General features: G+C 37.7%; 1 protein-coding gene across 2 annotated transcripts in view; it reads right to left on the minus strand.

Moving 5' to 3' along the window:
- Positions 1-1,338: 1,338 nt before the first annotated feature.
- Positions 1,339-20,182, minus strand: part of olfml2b.L (olfactomedin like 2B L homeolog) — a 52,493-nt gene continuing 33,649 nt past the window's right edge. Inside the window, exons 5-8 of one of the 2 annotated variants that reach the window (XM_018258792.2) lie at positions 14,646-14,862; positions 12,732-13,271; positions 6,972-7,148; positions 1,339-2,590 (exon numbers count right to left, since the gene is read on the minus strand). In XM_018258792.2, the coding sequence (XP_018114281.1) occupies positions 1,989-2,590; positions 6,972-7,148; positions 12,732-13,271; positions 14,646-14,862 (1,536 nt within the window). In that variant the 3' untranslated portion in view covers positions 1,339-1,988. Of the gene's footprint in view, positions 2,591-6,971; positions 7,149-12,731; positions 13,275-14,645; positions 14,863-20,182 lie in introns of both variants that reach the window. The other variant, XM_018258791.2, reaches the window with a different exon arrangement.

The raw sequence follows: 20,182 nt of genomic DNA on the forward strand, positions 1-20,182 counted from the left end.
TCTAAAATATGCTTGGCAATTTTAGTGTATAATATATGGCACTCTGTGCCTGAATAGATTCTTTATATACATTATAATTATCTGGTTCCTGATAGATCAGTTAAAGTGAAACTTCTTGCATAACTATGGGAATCATGCCAAAACATTGGCAGGTCGTCACTAATATAACATTGAATTCTCAGAATATAGTTTTATAGGAGCTGGGATGTTATCCTGCATTGTGTAATAGCAATACATGGGAATAAAGAGATAATAACATTCTTTCTAAGTCTTCTGTACTGAAAGTGGAATAACTTGGGAATGCCTTTTTCTGTATGTGCTTTTGCTTGTGTATTTCAAGTATAAATGAATGTTACATGGAACAATTTGTGATAGAGCACAGCTTTCCAACTCTTTGCCTTAAAGACCATTATTGAAAGTAGTGAAGTAGTGATTCAGTCCTGACTGATCATGGATTCTGAATTGAGGCTTGCACATTTTAAGACAGGGGTACCCAATGGCCCTCCATCCCAGACGCTGCCTAAAAATCCCTCTGCCCATTTCCCCTCCCACTGAAAATTCTTGATCATGGGGTCCACCAGTACTTGGACCCACCAGGATTTCTCTTAGTCTTCTGGTAGGCTAGTCCTCCAACCCTGGGCTTGCATTTGCTCTGCCCTGTAACAAATAAAATCACACTGCACTGATTAGTTTCTGTATGAGTTTTCTAACAGATTTTAATGATATTCCTAAATGGACTTAAATTAGCCAGTCAGGGAATCAAGAGTACCCATATTTATAGCAGGTTGGTGCATAGTAGGAATATTTAGTATTTGTAGTTGAGTTTATTATGCTGTACTAAACCATTGTGGGACCCATTTACATCCTGACTGCGCAGCACAGGAGAGTGATAAGCTTTAACCTAAAAATGTGACCTCAAATTGGTTTAAAGGGGTTGTTCACCTTTAAATTATCTTTTAGTATGATGTAGAGAGGGATATTCTGAGTCAATTTGCAATTGGTTTTCATTTTTTATTATTTGTGGTTTTTGAGTTATTTAGCTTTTTAGTCAGCAGCTCTCCAGTTTGCAGTTCCAGTAATCTGGTTGCTAGGGTTCAAATTCCCATAGCAACCATGCATTGATTTGAATAAGAGACTGGAATATGAATAGGAGAGACCTGAATAGAGAGAGGAATAATAAAAAGTAGCAATAACAATACATTTTTAGCCTTACAGAGTATTTGCTTTTTAGATGGGGTCAGCGACGCCCATTTTAAAAGCTGCAAAGAGGCAGAAGAAAAAGGCAAATACCTATAAATCTATAAATAATAAATAATGAAGACAAATTGAATAGTTGCTTAGAATTGGCCATTCTATATCATACTAAAAGTTACCTATAAGGTGAACCACCCCTTTAAGACTTGCACTTTTACTCACCTCTATTGAATACTGAATGACTTGGTGACAAGTCACCCTATGGATTACTGACATAAACAGTGTATGAATATATTGCCATCTGATATATTCCAAGGGATCTGCAAAGACCAGAGAAAAATGGATAATGTATGACATTTTAAAATATGCTTGGCAATTTAAATGTATAATAGATGTGCATGAATAGATTCTTTACATATATATATTATATTCATCTGGTTCCTATTTGTAGACAAGAGGGGTGTTTTCATATACAGTATCTGGGATTTTTATGGTCGGTATAACACAATAGCTACGTCATTCTGCTACAGACAGTTTCATTGTTTACGTGGCATGTTCAGTAACAGCCTTTAGTTAAATGCTATGTTAGATAATGACTACTAAATTCCTAAATATGTTCAGCTGATTGATATATAGGAATGTGCAAATGTCCTGTATAAAAAAAAAGTTCACAATTTTTAGATTCTCTTCTATTCATATACCCAGTGGAGATTCTTCAAGTTTGCCTTTTTAGTGAAAAGCCAAGAGTAAATGGATGGAATGCCCTTGTATGCCTAAGTATCTGGATATTTTCCTTAGTATGCGAAGATCACATGGTAGGTGACTTGATGCCCATTGTCCCAGGTGTATAAGAGACGATCCTTTGGATTGTAATCGATCTGTGTAGTATAAGAGTATTCATTCACAAAAAGCAGTCTGGGAACAATCTGAGTGTTTGTATGTGTGTCAAAAGCATAGGATATGTTGGCGTTCTTCTTGTTGTAGCTATCGACTGCGTAGAGAACCCCACAAATGACAAAGCAGTTGCCATAGAAGTCCTTTCTAAGTCCAGTCCGCCAGGTGGTTTCTTTCTGTGTGGTGAGGTCTACTGAATTTAATTTGCTTAAGACAATGACTTCTTGTTGGAACCCTTCATCGTCAATAGCAGGATAGATAACCCATAGGCCATTCTCATCAACAGCAAAATCTATATCTGAGTGACCTCTCCACCTCCATGGAGTGGATTCTTCATACACAACGTCATGAAGCATTGACCAGGCTGCTACGTATCTGTGTTTCAAGTCATACTTAATAATATTGCGAGTGAATGCTCTGTTGTAATAGAAAGACCCATTGTACACCACATGGCCTGTACCAATCCAGCTGTACGGAAGCTTGTAGGAATTACTCCAGCGACCTAAGAAGAAATAGATATTTTATAAGCAGAAATTCAGGTAAGCTTCAAACATGTCCAAAAAGCTTTAAACATATTAATACATACAGTATTATTATAATTCACTACGGTTCACTTAACAGAAAAAACAAGTATTTAAAGGAATTGGTATATCAACCATTTAATAAAATGCTCAGGTATTTAAGGGTCAATATAACCTTATATTTTTTCATGCAAAATTGTGCTTTCTAACTAGATTATGAGAAAACTTTAAAAATGGTGCCAATGGAGAGTGCCATTTATGTGCCTGTTTGGCTGGCTATGGCGCTAAAATTATACCAATCCCCCTTGGCCATGTTCTTTACTGGCTTTTTCAAATGAGATTCTTACATATAAGGAGGGCTTGTAGCCAGAGTTCCAGTGATACTAGGGCTGGGGAAATATAGATAAAGTTATATAAGGAAGTAATTATGCATTCAGCTCCATTGGAACATTCAAATGCAAAATAAGTGTATAGTGAATCTATGTCACATTTCCAAAACCATCCAAACAATCCAGCAGTTAAGTAAATGCGTACAACTTTGTACAGGTATGGGATCTATTATCTGGAAACCCATTATCCAGAAAGCTCCAAATTGAGGCTGTCTCCCATAGACTCCTTTTTAAACAGATAATCAAAATTGTAAAAAATAATTACCTTTTTCTCTGTAATAATAAAACCGTAGCTTGTACTTGATTCAAACTAAGATATAATTAATCCTTATTGGAAGCAAAACCGGCCTATTGGGTTTATTTAATGTTTTCATTATTTTCTAACAGACTTTCCAAATTATAGACAGAGCCCTTATCCAGAAACCCCCAGGTCCTGAGAATTCTGAATAAAAGGTCCCATACCTGTATTGCACAATTCTGTCATTTTTAATTGAATTCAAATTGTGGTCATGATTAAGAGTTTCTTTATCTTCATGTCTTGAAGCAAGTAAGAGCCCAATGTCTTCCAAAGAGCATCTGGAATGTTAACAGGGCCAACTGCCATCTCCAATTGGTAGAGCAACATATATAAGTGACAGCACCTCCACATGAATTTCATTCATCCAATTTGTTTTGAGCAGTAGAAGCCACAGGGTTCTCAGTAAATGCTCCTCCGTAAAAGAAGAGCTTTTTTTTCTTTCCAAAAAATAGAAGAGTATGGACTTCATAGCATTACTTCAGTGATTAGGTGTTAACTTCTTACCCATGATTCAGTGCAAATTAAAGGGGATTTAGAATGAATGATGGGCGAATGTGCTCCACAGTGCTGAATTTGTTTAACAGTGTCATAAATATGTAGAGAGAGAATCAGTGGAAAAACTAAACTTGCAGTGATGCCTCATAAGCACGCCTGCCATCTTTGTACATAACTAAGGAGAAGCAAAATGTTTCGCCATAGACTACAGTGTATTGTAAAAGTAGCCTGATTTGGAAAATGTCACATGAAAAAACACCCATTGACTTTAATGTGTTTTGGCAAAGTTTTGGCGAAACGGAACAGATTTACCCATCACTACGGACACAATCTGTGTTAGATTTTGTTTGTACTGGAATCGGTTATTTGATTGAGCTCTTATTCATCTGCTAGGAAAGGAACCCCCCTATAAAATATATTGGACCTAACTCTCAATGAATATCTCACACCCAACTGCTGCCTGAAGACAGAATAAAGAGAAGCTGAGAGAGGGATAGTGAAGATAAACTTGATTATTTCAAAAACTATACAGAATATTTAATTGATTGTATTTAGAAAGTTTCTTATTTAAGTATGATGAAGCTTATATAACATTTTTGCAATAGTTCCCCCTTTAACATTACTTGGTGGACATACAATACGCCATATGAAAAAGCAAATGTAGGGACCACCATCTGCTCTTTGAACCATCTCTTATAACTTTGGTTCGGGTTCCTATGATAATACATTGCTTATATAAATGACTCTTGAAAAGTAGGCACGGCCATTCAGACATATGGATCAGCCTTAAACTGAGAATCAGGTTAGTCTCAGCACCCACTGATATACCACACAGTAACATCATCAGCTGTTCCATAGGGGTCAGTGTAGCTTAATTATTCAACTGCCAAAACATTATACAGGTATGAGACTTGTTATTCAGAATGCAAGGGATCTTTCCATAGTTTGGATCTTCATACCTTAAGTCTATTAGAAAATCATTTCAATATGAAATAACCCCAATAGGCTGGTTTTGGTTCCAAAAGGGATTAAGTATTTCTTAGTTTGGATAAAATACAAGGTACTGTTTTTAATTATCTGCATTTTTAAAAATCTGGATTATTTGGTTTAAATGGAGTCTATGCAGGCCCGGATTTGTGGAAAGGCCACCAAGGCCCGGGCCTAGGACAGCAGGATTTTAGGGGTCGGCATGCTGCCCAACCACACCCACAAAAACATTAGGAGATACAATAGTTTTTTATATTTCCCGGGCACCAATCTACATTGCTACAGTCCCAATGATGAAAATTTGAATGTATAAAAGGTAAGGGATGGGGGTGACAAATGACAGCGGGCCTTGGGGTGCCGACTATGTAAATCCGGCCCTGAGTCTATGGGAGACGGGCATCCGTCATAACAGATCCCATACCTTCATGTTCATGTAAATGTGTCTTTTTTTCTTATGGTACTGCAAGCAATAAATAGTTTATATAGTTATATCGATATCTTTCTTAAAAAGTGAATCCTGCTGTATAAATCTTATATTTGATGGATGAGGCACAGGAAGTGAGGAAATTTGCCTGAGATCACTGACAACCCTGCTTGACGGCTAAATATTTTAGGCCATGGAGGTGATATATCTCTAACAGGAGTTACATGATTTATTGTTGCCTTTTACATTAACTATATATCATTTACGTTGCCATGGGTTTCAGGACTGGATCACATAATGATAATGATCCTTCAGGAATTCTTTTTTTATTTGTCTTAAGTGAGGTCTCCCAGCAGAACTGTAAATACTACTGAATGGTATGCTTTGATTTCCAGCATCCCACACAAACTCTAGCATGAGTTATAATAACAGTGTGGGTTTGTGTCAGCTCACTCAGTGGCAGTAATGTACACATGCCTGCAATCTGTGCCCTTCTCTCCGCTTCCATTAGTGCTGCCACATTACTATTCCAGCACTGCTCTTCTGTATGAATGGAAAGCACAACTGACTGCTGCTGAGAACCTTAACAGAAACTCATTGCTCACAATGGACACGTTATTAGGGACTCCACGAGTAATGTTAATTACAATGTTTTACATATTTATGTAGATGTTATGTGCATGTATAACTTGCACAAATAGCCTTGATAGCTGCAAAATCCTGCAGTTTATACCCAGAGATAGATAGATCGCTGCATAGAGGGAGAAAGAAAGACATACTGTATACAGTAGTTAGATGGATAGAAAGATAGATGATAGATAGATAGATAGATGATAGATAGATAGATAGATAGATAGATAGATGGATAGAGAGATAGATAGATGGATGGATAGATAGATAGATAGATAGATAGATAGATAGATGGATAAATGGCGAGATAGATGGAGAGATAGGTGAAGAGATAGATAGATAGATAGATAGATAGATAGATAGATGGATAAATGGCGAGATAGATGGAGAGATAGGTGAAGAGATAGATAGATAGATAGATAGAGAGATAGAGAGATTGATAGATAGATTGATGGAGCGATAGATGGAGAGATAGGTAGATTATAGATAGATAGATGATAGATAGATAGATAGATATAGATGGAGAGATAGATATATGAGAAATAGATGGAGAGATAGATAGAGAATAGATAGATGGAGAGATAGATAAATGAGATATAGATGGAGCGATAGATGATGATAGATGAAGAGATAGATATATGGAGAGATATATATATATATGAAGAGACAGACAGACAGACAGACAGATAGATAGATGGAGAGACGCAGAGATAGATACTGTGCATGGAGATAGATGATAGATAGATAGATAGATTGATAGATGATAGCTAGATAGATGGAGACATAGATATAGATAGATGGAGGGAGAGAGAGATAGATAGATACATGGAGAGATAGATCGATGGAGCGATGGATGGGGGGGTGGTTTGCAGCAGGTTGATGTTGGGTTTAACTTCTGCAGGAGCTCTCGACTCTCGACTGTGGTGGGAGCCCTAAGGGGGTCTACGAAGTTGACAGCCCCGGTGGGTCCTGGACACCCCATTCTGCCACTGCTGATATATGTAGGTAAATACGTACCCACATGTACCACAGGACAGTGATGCTGGGGGGTATGCAGAAGAGCTGATCTTAAAGGACAGAATTTCTTCATTCCAAAGTAACTAATGTATAGAGGTGATACACTTAAATGCATACAGTACCTTGCTTAAAGTTTTCAAGGTTTCGAAATTCAACAAGGGTGTTTCCGTAATAGTAGTTGGTGACGTAAATTTTCTCATCCTTTGCCAAGGGATCTTTCATCCAGGCCCCCTCGTTGCGCCCATAGGTGTTCTGGGTTGTAGGTCCAGAGATCGTAGACAAAGTGTCTTTACATCGCCCTGATGATTTTTATGGAAAAGAAAACACAGGAATCAATCAGACGCATCAGCTGGTTTGACAATTTCTCTTGAGCATTTGCAATATACATTACATTTTTATGATTTCTTTTAAAGATCTTCCTTCCTGCCTTTCTTTTATGGTCTGGGTCCTGTTAACCCCATGATTCCAACACTACTTTACAGATAATTATTTATTTTTGTTCGATTTCTCATTTAACCTGAAGTTTTAAGTCATCGTCAATTGGCTTTTGTTTTAAAGGCATGGTTCACCTTTAAATTAACTTTTAGTATGCGATTGAATGACCAATTCTAAGCAACTTTTCAATTGGTCTTCATTATTTATTTTTTTGAATTGTTTTTTAATTAAATTCCTTCTTCTTCTTCTGACTCTTTCCAGCTTTCAAATGGGGGTCACTGACCCTATCTAAAAAAACAAATGCTCTGTAAGGCTACAATTTATTGTTATTTCTACTTTTAATTTTTTACTTTTTTTATCTTACTCAGACCCTCTCCTATTCATATTCCAGTCTCTTATTCAAATCAAATCATGGTTGCTAGGGTAATTAGGACCCAAAAATCTAGAACCCTAGATTGTTGAAATTGTAAACTGGAGAGCTGCTGCATAAAAAGCTAAATAACTCAAAAACAGACATAATAAACATGAAAACCAATTGCAAATTGTCTCAGAATATCACTCTCTAAATCATACTAAAAGTTAATTTAAGGGTAAACAACCCCTGAATGTGAAGATAGAACTGTATACAGTGTTACGACAGAAGAAAAACAACAGGCTGGTATATTAATATGTATAAATTAATAAGGCGTTTATAATATGGCTTATGTTTACCTCTCTCCAATTTATTGACAGTTTCTAGGAAAATATTTAACCTACGTTTGGGGGACCCTTGTCTTCTTTCACATGTGCATCCCTTACGTGCGGGAATGATATCATTTTAGTACTGGGGAAAATCTTGCTGGAGTAACGCTTACACCAGGTAGTGCCCCAGTGTTTCCATCTTGCAGGGTAATACTAGATCATGAATCCCATGAGATGGCGGCTTCTATGAGAACAGTTACATCACTAAGTAACAGGTGGGAAAGTCATGGATTGAAGACTTCCTTTGGCTTTTCCAAACATAAATTTGTCCAGATGTACAGTAAACTCTTAATTTTCATACAACTTTCTCTTACTGCCCTCTGGTCTAGGTTTTATGCTTGTTAAATCCTGTTTTGTTTTTGCACCGTGGCCTTGGAAACCAGTAAATGGCAGCTCTAAATGTCAACTTTATGAGGCACATGTTATTGAGGTTTTGTTGACACCTGGCGCTGTAAATTCAGTTCAGGAGTCAAAAAGGGGGCCATTATATTTTTGAAAGTTGATTGCAGTACAATAACTGAAAGAGTATACAGGGATGGTATCTATTATCTGGAAACCCATTATCCAGAAAGCTTCGAATTCCAGGAAGGACATCTCTCATAGACTCCATTTTAATTGAATAATTTACATTTTTAAAAATGATTTCCGTTTCATCTGTAGTAATAAAACAGTACCTTGTACTTGATCCAAACTAAGGCAGAATCTATCCTTCTTAGAGGGAGGCACAAACCCAGCCTATTGGGTTTAATTAATGCTTAAATAATATTTTATTAGACAAGATATGGAGATTCAAATTATGGAAAGACCCATATCCAGAAAATCCCAGGTCCTGAGTATTCTGGATAGCAGGTTCCATACCCGTATCAGCCTAACATAAAGAATTTTTGTCTTTTCATCTTTGGTTTGGATGGGTTGATATTTGGAGAAAGCCAACTCAGACTGTTATATCCAAGAGCTAATATGTTTTGGAAGGAAGGTCACCCGTTGAGAATAAATGGGTCCCATCATTAATCTGGGTGCCATGTTTATGTTTATAGTATTTCAGAATGAACTAGCCAATGGCATGTCTCTCTCTGGTCTGTGTGTGAGAATGAAACAGGCTATTTTTAATGTTTCTAACCTCAATATTCCAGACGTACACCACAGGCCTTCCTGTGCAGATTTATGTACTGAAAAATTCAAAAGCTGTTAAACATATGATGGTCTCTCTCTCTCTCTCTCTCTCTCTCTCTCTCTCTCTCTCTCTCTCTCTCTCTCTCTCTCTCTCTCTCTCTCTGTATAATATTAACATTGTCTGACTATATTTAACCATGTTCTTTTTGATATTTAATATTATAATTATCTTATTTAATTTCATCCAAAAGTAAGTTTCCGTTTTACTTGATTTTTCAGAGGTTATTCTACACAGAGAGGCATGTTTACGTTCCTATTTGTGTTCATCATTAAGAGTAGAATTGACCATTGATTGCTCTGCTCAGGTACAATGAGATCTGTGTGCACCAATATAAAAACAGTGACTATATGTCGCAGTATATATTTCGCTTTGATGTAGTTGGCCATTAACTGGAATACGGTGGGGTCTTTGTTTTGGAGCAAAACTTTTTAAATGTGATGTATTACATAAACTGTGTTAGCTTGACAATGTTACCTGTTCATGGGAATCTCCTTTGCTTTGCCTTCAACCAGTAGATAATTAAAATATCTTATTTTTTTGCTGCTGCGTGTTTCTAGTAGAACTGTGTAATCTATTGTGACCATCAGAGGTGCTATTAAATAAAGGTCTATGGGGAATGCCTCAGCACAGGCTTGCAACATAGCATCCATTGACAAGTTGTGTGCACGCAATCACTTATTTATAAAGTGTATGTTTTATCTTTTAATCACTAAACTGTTTATAATTAGTGCTCCTGGGACAGTTAGACTCAGGATGCAAATAAAAGAATTTACCAATTTATACTTCAAAGGTTAGCTATTTCCTTAATTATTTACAAGAAATATTCCCCCTTTAGATGAAACCGCAGGAGTTTTTTTTTTTTTTTTCACCTGCCCCACTCATAAAGCTGTCTTATGTTTACTGAACTAATAAAATCAAAAAGATCTTGGAAAAACACCACTGGGAAATTCCTCACTTACTGGCACAGCATGGTGGCTCACTTTATTCTGCTGTCATGAAAGAATATTATCCGAAATATTCGTACAACACAGCCCCACTGTTTACTGGAGAACCATAACTTTCAGCCCGGGACCAACTCCCCTAAATACCTTTAATTAGAAAAGGCTCCACAAGAGCCTCAGAAATCTTAATATGTCTTCTCTATAGCAGCTCCTAGTCCTGACATTTATGCATGTAGAAATATACTGCTGTCTTTTATCTACATTCACTGGGCCCATGCTAACAAAGGGGATTAGTACACTATTTACTATATATCTGACCAATGTCGGACTGGCCCACCGGGATACCAGGAAAAGTCCCGGTGGGCCCAGGTGTCAGTGGGCCCTTGTGCTGCTAAACATTTGGCTTTTTCATGGCCATTCCCTATTTCTTTGAGAACAAAGTGGCTAAATAGATGGAATAATAGATTATAGTATGTAAAGAATAGAGACTAGGAGGATAGAGGTTGAGAGAGTAGAAGAAGAATAATAGTACTGAGAGTGGTTTTTGGGTGGGCCCCTATTGTCCCAGTCCGACACTGTATCTGACATACTTCTACTTCCAAAAACTACATGGAGGAATACAGATTGTTATATATGATTACATAAATACTGAATAATTATATTTAAATTACATTATTGGTTAAACTATCATGGAATATGCCTTAAAATTTAATGCAGCAGAAAATTCTGTTGTAAAACCTGTTTTGGCTAAGGCCAGACTGGGCAGAGATCAGTCTACTGAAATCCACAGGCCGATTTCCGCCCATGACCACTAGCTTAATCCTCTTCTGTTTTTGCGTCCAGCAGTCATGTGACTGCTGTGGTGCGAACACATTCGGTGGCTTTTAGTGCCGAAACGCAAGATTTCGCATTTTTGACGAAATCCACCGTATTGAAGTAGTGAGTGTGAGCTCTCTGTATTGTCAGCCCTAGCCTTTTTATACCTAAAATGCAACCATTTTTCCCATGTGCCCCTAATTTTATACAAAGTGAAGCACATACTGGAAAGAGTTGAGGGGTAGTATATGGCGCTTATCACCCAAAACTTGCTCAACGTAAACATCTCAGTGATATTGTAGAACACTGGTTATGATAATTGAGATGAAAGAATACTTCCATAGGAATCTTGAATTTATATATATCAAACATTACCTATTTCTGTATTTTTAGTTCCAGCTCTATGGTGGCTGTAGTCCATTAAGCAGATTCTGTTTGCCCTTTATTGCATGACATGTGACCCACCTGGGCCTGCAAGGCACTCAGCAAGTAATGAGATATGGTAATGACATCATAGCTATGAGCTAAGAAGGACAGAGAGTGAGAAAATGAACTAAGCAGGCACTGTGCACTGACATCATGTCAACATCACACCTGCACAAACCTGCTGTTTTGGGATGGTCTATGAATGTAACCCATTGTGTGCTTTAATAATTCAACAATCCATGTCTGAACTGAAATGCTGACTGACAGACAGATATACTTATGCCATAATATTTAGGAACTGGACATGTTCTCTCTGATTTGTCACTTGGAAAAGCCTGTTGAGCTACAATTCCAAGTAGAGCACATGTTCCAAACTGGCTATGCACACGCAGATTTTTGTGTAAACCATTCTGTCCCAATGGTGCTTTAAAACCCAGTTAACTGTACATTTGCTGGAAAGTCAGAATGATACACAGTCCATTTTTTCAGGTGCCCAGTCCCCATATAATAACCTTCACAAATATGCACCAATTGAATCTCTCTATCCCGAGCTTCAGATCTGCTCTGAGAGTCCCTATGCTGGCAGGTGACATATAGGGTACCAACCCATCCTGCTTACTAACCTAAACTTATATCTCACTCGTACATTGTGGGTTATGAACTCAACTATTTGGATTTTGAAAGTATATTGTGCAATTGCACCCAATTTGTTTCAAAGTGCATGTGTAATTGCAAATGTGTCACCAAGCACAATTCCCCATAGGGATCGAAACTGGAACTATGGTAAAATATGCTGCATTCTGGGTAAAACAATGTTGATTGGTGTAAGAAAGTGCACTTGGCACACTGAACTTGCACTTGTAATTGAGCCAATATAGTGGTCTATAACGGGAGTTATCCTTCATTTTAACCAGCCCTACCTTACCTCTTCATCTACTGCTGCCTCCTACCTCAAGCTTTTCAGCAGCCTCCACTCCTGCAAATGTAGTCCAAAGAGGCTGAACCTGGGAATCCTTTACCCCCTTCCTTTTTTGTGGATTGGGAAAACCACCTGACACCCCTGGTCAATAGGAAATTCAAAGCTTCCCCATGGGATGCCTAACCAATGAAAACTCTCAACGCTAACCACTCATGGGTCATGTCCTCCTCTTATGTATATGCACCAGTGGAGAAAATGAATAAGTGCTATTAGCCTAACAAAGGGATTTTCCTGAGTAAGGGAAGGACAAACCATTGTCCTATACATTTGTTAAAGAAATGTAATTATATTTGAGGACAAAAATGAATTAAAGATCAGAAGGAAGAAGAGGAGAGGCTTAGGGATTAATGTAAATGTAGCACTTGCTTACCAATAAGTTTTCGCAGATCATCTTCCTCTCCTTTATTATCATCCGTGTTTTGCTTTGCTGTGTTTTTGATCTTTGGACTGGTTGTAGGAACATCAGATCTCATTGGAGAGACAGTATTCACTGGAAGAGCAGGAGGGGTAGGAGCTTTCGTAGTAGGGAAACCGTCAGTCTGTCCTTCAGTGGCCTCTGTTGTCAAAACAGCTGTTGTAGCCACTGTGGTGGTAAATGTTGGCAACTGCATTGTTGTAGCTTGTTCTGTAATTACTGGTTGCTCAGTAGTGACTTGTTCAGTAGTTGCTGGCAGAATGTCTGTTGTAAAGATGGGCTCTGAGCTATAATTAGTAACTGATACAGTTCCAGTAGGTTCAGCAGTGGAGTGTTGAATATTTGTTGTTTGTACTACTTCAGCATAGTCTGAGGTTAGAGGCCCTCTAGAAGGAACTGGCTCTTCTGTGGTGCTCGGGTACTGGATTTTGTGCTTTATCAACTGATCTTCAATTAACATATCTATTGCATTATCTCCGCTGAAAAGTTCATCCTCTGCTAAAGGAAATGAAGAAAACAAGTGGGTGCAATTTATTAATTCCAAGAATTAGAATAAAAATCCTAAATGAAAATGGATCGACAAATGTATCTTGGTGTCCTTTATTATCAAGAGAACAAAGTGATAGGGGAAGTGTTCAAATGCTCCAGCTGTAGCATCAATACCCCTTGGGAACAAATAATGCTTACTAGCAACTAGTTAGAACAAGCAGAGGCTTTAGCGAACCAAATCTGAAAAATCACGTGACTTTTTATCACTAAAAAAGGAAGTAAAAAATATTTCAGCCACGCACTGTGTACACTGTTCTCTTTCACATTGCTGGCCCTAATTTGCAATCAGTAAATTTGGATTTGGTTGGTTATTCAGCCAAATCTTTCACAGAGGATTTGGCAAAATCCCAAAATAGTGGATTCGGTGCATCCCTAGTAACAAGATGAAGAGGGTGTAAGTGCCCTGTAGATGGGCCCCTGGAGTTGGTAAATGATACCTGGAGTGTGCAGTTTTGTAAGACTACATTATGATATTCAACTGTTTTGAATGGGAGTCTCATTCATTTAAACTTTATTTATGCTTATAGTGCTACATTGCTATTTAGTTTTAATTTACTGGAGCACTTACAACAAAACAGTTACATTGTTCATTTGGGTTGTAAAAAAGACAAGTCTATCAAGTTCATTCCCTCCAAATGAACCCCAGGTCATATTTATATACACATACTAATACAGACCTATCTATACACTTGTTTAAATATATATACCTATAAACTGTAGATGTTACAGTCACAACAGTCATCCAAGTCAAAGCATTAACTGAATCAGCCATCACAACATAACCCGGCAGTGCATTCCACAACCTCACTGTCCTCACTGTGAAGAACCCCCTACATTGCTTCAATGTTCATCTAGTCTAAAGGGGTGGCCAACAACTTAAATGGCCAGTAGCAGGGTCATTCCGTGCCCTCTAATGTATTCTTATTCAGAACGGATGGGATATTCATGGTGTTCTAAATACCTATAAGATGAACATTATTTTTTAATATAAAACAGCTCTCTTGCTGCCAATAAACGGGCTTATATTCACATGTTGGACCGAGATATATAAACTAGAAATCGACATAAAGTATTTATTGGTGATGTTACTTGCCCTTTCACTAGTCTTTGCAGTCCTTACTTGCTCTGTTGGGTCTTACAGATCCACTATAAAGAGTTACCATGAAGTAAATACAAGATGGTCCCTACAATGTGCCAGTTTTTTCTGCTCACCATCCTTTTTCCTTGATTTGTGTGGAAACAATGCACATCTACAACACATGAAAATCCTTTAATAGTTTATCCTACCCCATTATAACCAAATGGTTTTATATAACTTACGTTGATCTTCCATATCGCTGTCATCATCTGTCACTTTTGCCTTGTAAAATGTGACCCCTCGGATGACAGATGGCTTTGGGGCTGGTTTAGGTCTCACTTGAATTTGCCTTTGAGATAGTGGCCTTCTCTTAACTTGCTGAGGGGGTGCTGGGGCCCTTGGACTCATTACTTGTGCTTGTTCATCTTCATCTTTAAGAAACCTTTCCTCATATTTGTCCTTAATGGTAAACAACAGATGTGATGAATTACCAAACAGATACAACGTATGCATACTTTATGTTGAGTCCATAAAAGTTTTTGCTTATGGTTTTGACATTAATAGTTAACATTTGAATATCACCAAAATGATCTGAGATATTTAACACATTGCTCTATGTGTGTAGTGCTAAATGCTGCCTCAAAGGGAATCTGGCCTCAGACTGACAGACTCAGTGCCAGTTGGAAAGGGACAAACATTAAAAAGCAAAAGGTATAGAAAGCAGATGTGCAATAGACGAGGAAGGTAGGAGAAAGAAATATGGGGTTAGGATCAAGTAATAAATTTCACACATGTGCCCACTGTATAGTTAAATTGCCATGAGTTAGGAAATGTAGGGGGGAAAATTTTTCGATCTTTTTCAGCCTATCACCCATAATATAGAAAAAACGCCAGCGTTTTTTGGGACTTAGAAAAAATTTGACCTTTTTTGAAGTAATCCCTATCTACTCTATTGCGCTTCGCCTGGTCTGAGGTGGCGAAAGAAGTCTAGCGTAAAAGGTAGCATTCAGTACACTGGATTTGCGTTGTTATGTCCATAGCGAAAATTCACCAGGCGTAAGGGTGCGAAGTAACTCTAGCGAATTTACGCCAACGTTCGTTAGTGAATTTGCGAAGTAACGAAAATGCCCAACGCTAGCAAATTGACGCTAGCATTAGGCGCTTCGGTGCTTAGTGAATTTGGGTCATTGACTTTCAAAGGCAGCCTAATAACTTTTATACAGTAGTTGTAATATGCACCAAATAAGTGCAAAGCTATTAGTAAGTTATGTATGAATCGGCACAAGCTTCACCTGTGAGTAGGAAGTTGTGTTCCTATTTTTTGCACAGTGCTTCACCTAGTATTAGTTAAATGAGCTGTTGATCACACTGACACATTTTGCTCATAAAGATCTTGGAACCCTTTTATAAAAATATGCATTAACTATGGCTGACTAGTGTCCTGTTACCTCAGATTTCAGAATTGCAAGTTCTAGTACCTTGGATTTCAGATGCAGGAATTCAAAGTTCTGGAATCCAGGGTCCCAGCATTCAGCATTTTGGAAATCCAATTGTGCAGAATTTCAGATTCCATCCTTAGATTCTGGAATCTCAGATAATAGTATTTGACTTTCTAGTTTCTAGATGCCTGAGTTCTGGAATCCTAGGATGTGGATGTTTTAGAACTGTAGACTATGGAATTCTAGGTTCCAAAATAATGGATAATGGTTCATGGATGATTGAAATGAAAAATTCTGAATCTCCTAATTCTCTCATCTGTGGTTCTAGAAAAAGGCAATTTGGAATCCAAGGTTCTGGATGCTGGCATTTGGAATCCTAGACTTAGGTTCCAGAATACAACAATTGAATCCAAGATTATGAAAAATTAGATCTAAATTCATATTTAATTTAGGGTTCCTGAAACTAGCATTAAGCCAGTGTGGTGTCTTTCAAAGTCCTAGAATGCAGCTTTAAGGAAATCCAGAGCCTGTCATTTTACAATCTCAGCTTTTGGATATCAGCTTCTTAGATATTTTTGTACTGTATTGTCTGAGAACAACTGAAAAAAAAGATGAACTAGCCCTTTAAGTTACATACAAACACAAGTACAAACACACACCATTAATTTCAACATCCTATCATTTGTGATTTATAATAACCTAAAATCCTCATATGAATAACTCCACATCTGTTCTTCAGTGTCCGCACTACAGTGATTATTGTGTAATGTGTAGCAGTGCCATGGGGTGCTGATGTCATTTTTAAGATGTCTGGGGTATCAGGGAATTGCTACAGCGGAAGAGGCCTGACATGCAAGTGGGGCTTCTGGATTTACTATATATTTTATATATATTTATAACAAGTTATACATCTCATGTTATAGCTGTGCCGCATATAGTGCTTCCTCTTTGTATTTCCCTGTTAGGACAAGTTGGAATTTGGTGAGTGCGAGTGAACTATGTGAGCGCTGTATATTCATATACCTTTACAATGTACAGTATTTTGTTGATAAAATGCAAAGGGTGTTTCCCCAGCGTTACCGCTTTGAGGCACTTCAGCAATTTACTAACGGGCGCAGGCGTAACTTTAATAGCGAAAGAGACAAGATGCTAGCGCTCATTCCCACTCTTTCGCCAGGTGATTTTTCGCTCTGTCGAATAGACGTTACTCCGCAAATTCACTAAGATGTGGATTTTACTGAATGTTACCTCTTTCACCAGACTTGCCTTCACCAGCTCAGACCAGGCGAAGTGCATTGGAGTGCATTTATACTTACATCATATTTTTAGTGGAAAAGTCACATGACTTGGGGCAGCTGGGAAATTGTCAATATGTCTAGCCCCATGTCAGATTTCAAAATTGAATATAAAAAAAAATCTGTTTGCTCTTTTGAGAAATGGATTTCAGTGCAGAATTCTGCTGGAGCAGCACTATTAACTGATTCATTTTGAAATTATTTTTTTCCCCATGACAGTATCCCTTTAAGGTTCCCTGGACTTGTGTAATGTAATGTATTAGCTGCAACAAATACGTCCATTCAACTTAATAATTTCCCTCCATATGCAAATTAGCGTGAGAGAGTGAAGACCTCTGACGAAGTTGCACTAGACATACAGTAATTGAATGCTAGCGCATCCTCGCTTTGATTGCCGAAGTAACACTAGGGAAAATTCTCTAGCATTCGGTGCCCTGGACGCTGACCTTGGCATTTTAGTAAATTAAAGTTATCGCAGTGAATTTTCACATGCCGAAGTGTAGTGATGGATGCGAATGGATGGGTTTCATGTTTAATTTGAAAAGGACTTTTATTATAAAGCTTTTCATGTCTGGGTGTCAGGTCCACTTTAAAAGCAGCATATGCTTAACTCCTGCAGTTACTTTTTAAACAATTTTGCAAAAGTCTTGGTTCCCCAGCAGTCAGGTCTGTTAATCAGCTGGTTGTCTTACACTGTATCAACAGTCTTTGCCATCAAAGTAGAGAATAGAAAGGGACAGACAAACACTACTTTCAATAGCAATACATATACAAATAAATTAAAAACCATAGAAAATGTGTAATGCATGTATATTGCAAAGTTGTTTAGAATTATGTTTTCTTTTATTACGCAAATTTTTATTTTGGGGTTGACTTGCCTTTTAAGACGAGTTCCAAAAAATAAAAAAAAGTTCTACATTTCACAGGAAAAAGACTGAAATTAAAAAAAAGTTAAATTAAAGACTGCACTTCTTTTCACAACTTCACACAGTTGGCAGGCACAAATAAAAAAATAAACAATATTGCGAAACAAGCACAGTTGCCCTTTGTTCAAGAATGGGCCGTGTGTTGTGAAACAATGGAGCATTTAGAGACTATACAATAAACATGTTCCCCAGTGTAACTCTAAAGTGAGAGAACTTCCTCTCACAGGAGATGTTTAACACCAAAACTAACTTGTATCATCCACAGATCCGCCTGTGATTATATAAAGCATTAGCATACTGAAGCCAAATTACAGAGAACGGATCTCCCATTTCTGGTTCACGCCTCTGCTTGTGTTTTTATCAACAGTTATCTTTGTACAGCTGAACTGTACTCTCAGCATAGAGAGAGGCCTTATGAGTAGGGGTTGGGCAGAAGCCAAGAAAAGGAGCATCCAAAGATTTAATAAATGAAGCACAGCACTACTTCTTTTTTTTTTTCCGAAGACCCTACTTTACCTTCCGGCACATACAGTATTTAAGCACAGAAGAAGGAATTATGTAAAGAATTCACTAATTACAATTTGATACGCCCTGTGCTACTTCAGCTATGTCATACACTGCCTGCCCAAAAACTCAACAATGCCCACCTTGGCCTTGAGTCCTCTGCTGCCTTGTATAGGTATGGGATCCATTATCCGGAAACTTGTTAAACCAGAAAGCTCCGAATTACAGAAAAGCCATCTCACATAGACTCCGTTATAATCAAATAATCCAAAATTTTTAAAATGAATCCCTTTTTCTCTGTAATAATAAAACAGTACCTTGGACTTGATCCCAACTAAGATATAATTAATCCTTATTGGAAGCAAAACCAGACTATTGAACGTATTTAATGTTAAATTATATTTTTAGTAGACCTAGGAAATGAAGATCCAAATTAGAAGATCCAAAAGACCCCTTATCCGGAAACCCCAGGTCCCGAGCATTCTGGATAACAGACTCCATACCTGTAATATAAACAAAACCTTTAACAGTTCGCTCATCTGTTAAATGTACATGTGCTCTGTGGTCCTATCCATGCAGTCAGTGTCGGACTAGCCCAGAAAATTCCCGGTGGGCCCAGGTGTCAGTGGGCCCTCCTGCTTGTAACCATTTGGCCCATTTCATGGTCATTCCCTATTTCTTTAAGGGTCTTAATAATGGAAGAATATAGTATGTAGATATGAAAGATTAATGGAGAATAATAAGGTTAAGTGGGGTTAAGAAGGGAGGAATACACGTTTGGAAAGTGGGTCCATATTCTAAGGTTTATTGGTGGGCCTCTGGCATCCCAGTCCGACACTGCAGGCAGTATGTGGTGCCCCTTAATAAATAAAACAATACAGGGCCCATTTATTAAATCTCAAATTGTTCTTGTCGAGTTTTTAAAGGGGAAAATGCAAAGGTTTAGAGATTCTTTAAACCTTTGCATTTTAGCTGCTTAAAATCCAAATCCGAAAATACACCATCTCAAATCTGGCAAGGTCATGTAGGAGTTAGTGACAGATATCCCTGAAGATGCTTTGTGACATAGTAATCCGAGCTGGTTTCGTCCGATAATCCGATAAATTTGAGCTGTCGCGATGATAATTCAATATAGTCAAGTTTTTGAGCGTCAATTGTACAATTCAAATTGACGCTCGATTTTCTTGACTTTTTCAAGAAGAATTATCGATAAATGAGTTAAATTTGTGGATGGGAGTTAGGTCAACTTTATTTAAATAAAAAATTTAGATTAATTTGAGCTTTAGCCAATACCCCCTAAATGCGTATATAACCAAACTAATCCTTGCCACTTCCAAACAATTCTTTAAACCAATGCAACTTCAGCAGCAAAGGCTGTAGGATATAAGCAACACAATTGTATTTATATAGTGTAGTAAATTTAACAATAGTGAAATATACCATGTGCAATGTCCATATCGGTTTCTGAATTTTGGGGCTTATTTCTCTGAGTGCTATTTATCATTTTTAACTCTGTAATTGCTGTACTTGTTTCTGTACTATTAAAGTAAGGTATTACACCATGTGCTGCTCTTCCTGCTTTTTATGCTCATAGTCAAAGCTGGTATGCAGTCAC

This window comes from Xenopus laevis, chromosome 4L, assembly GCF_017654675.1.
Source record: "Xenopus laevis strain J_2021 chromosome 4L, Xenopus_laevis_v10.1, whole genome shotgun sequence".
NCBI lineage: Eukaryota > Metazoa > Chordata > Amphibia > Anura > Pipidae > Xenopus > Xenopus laevis.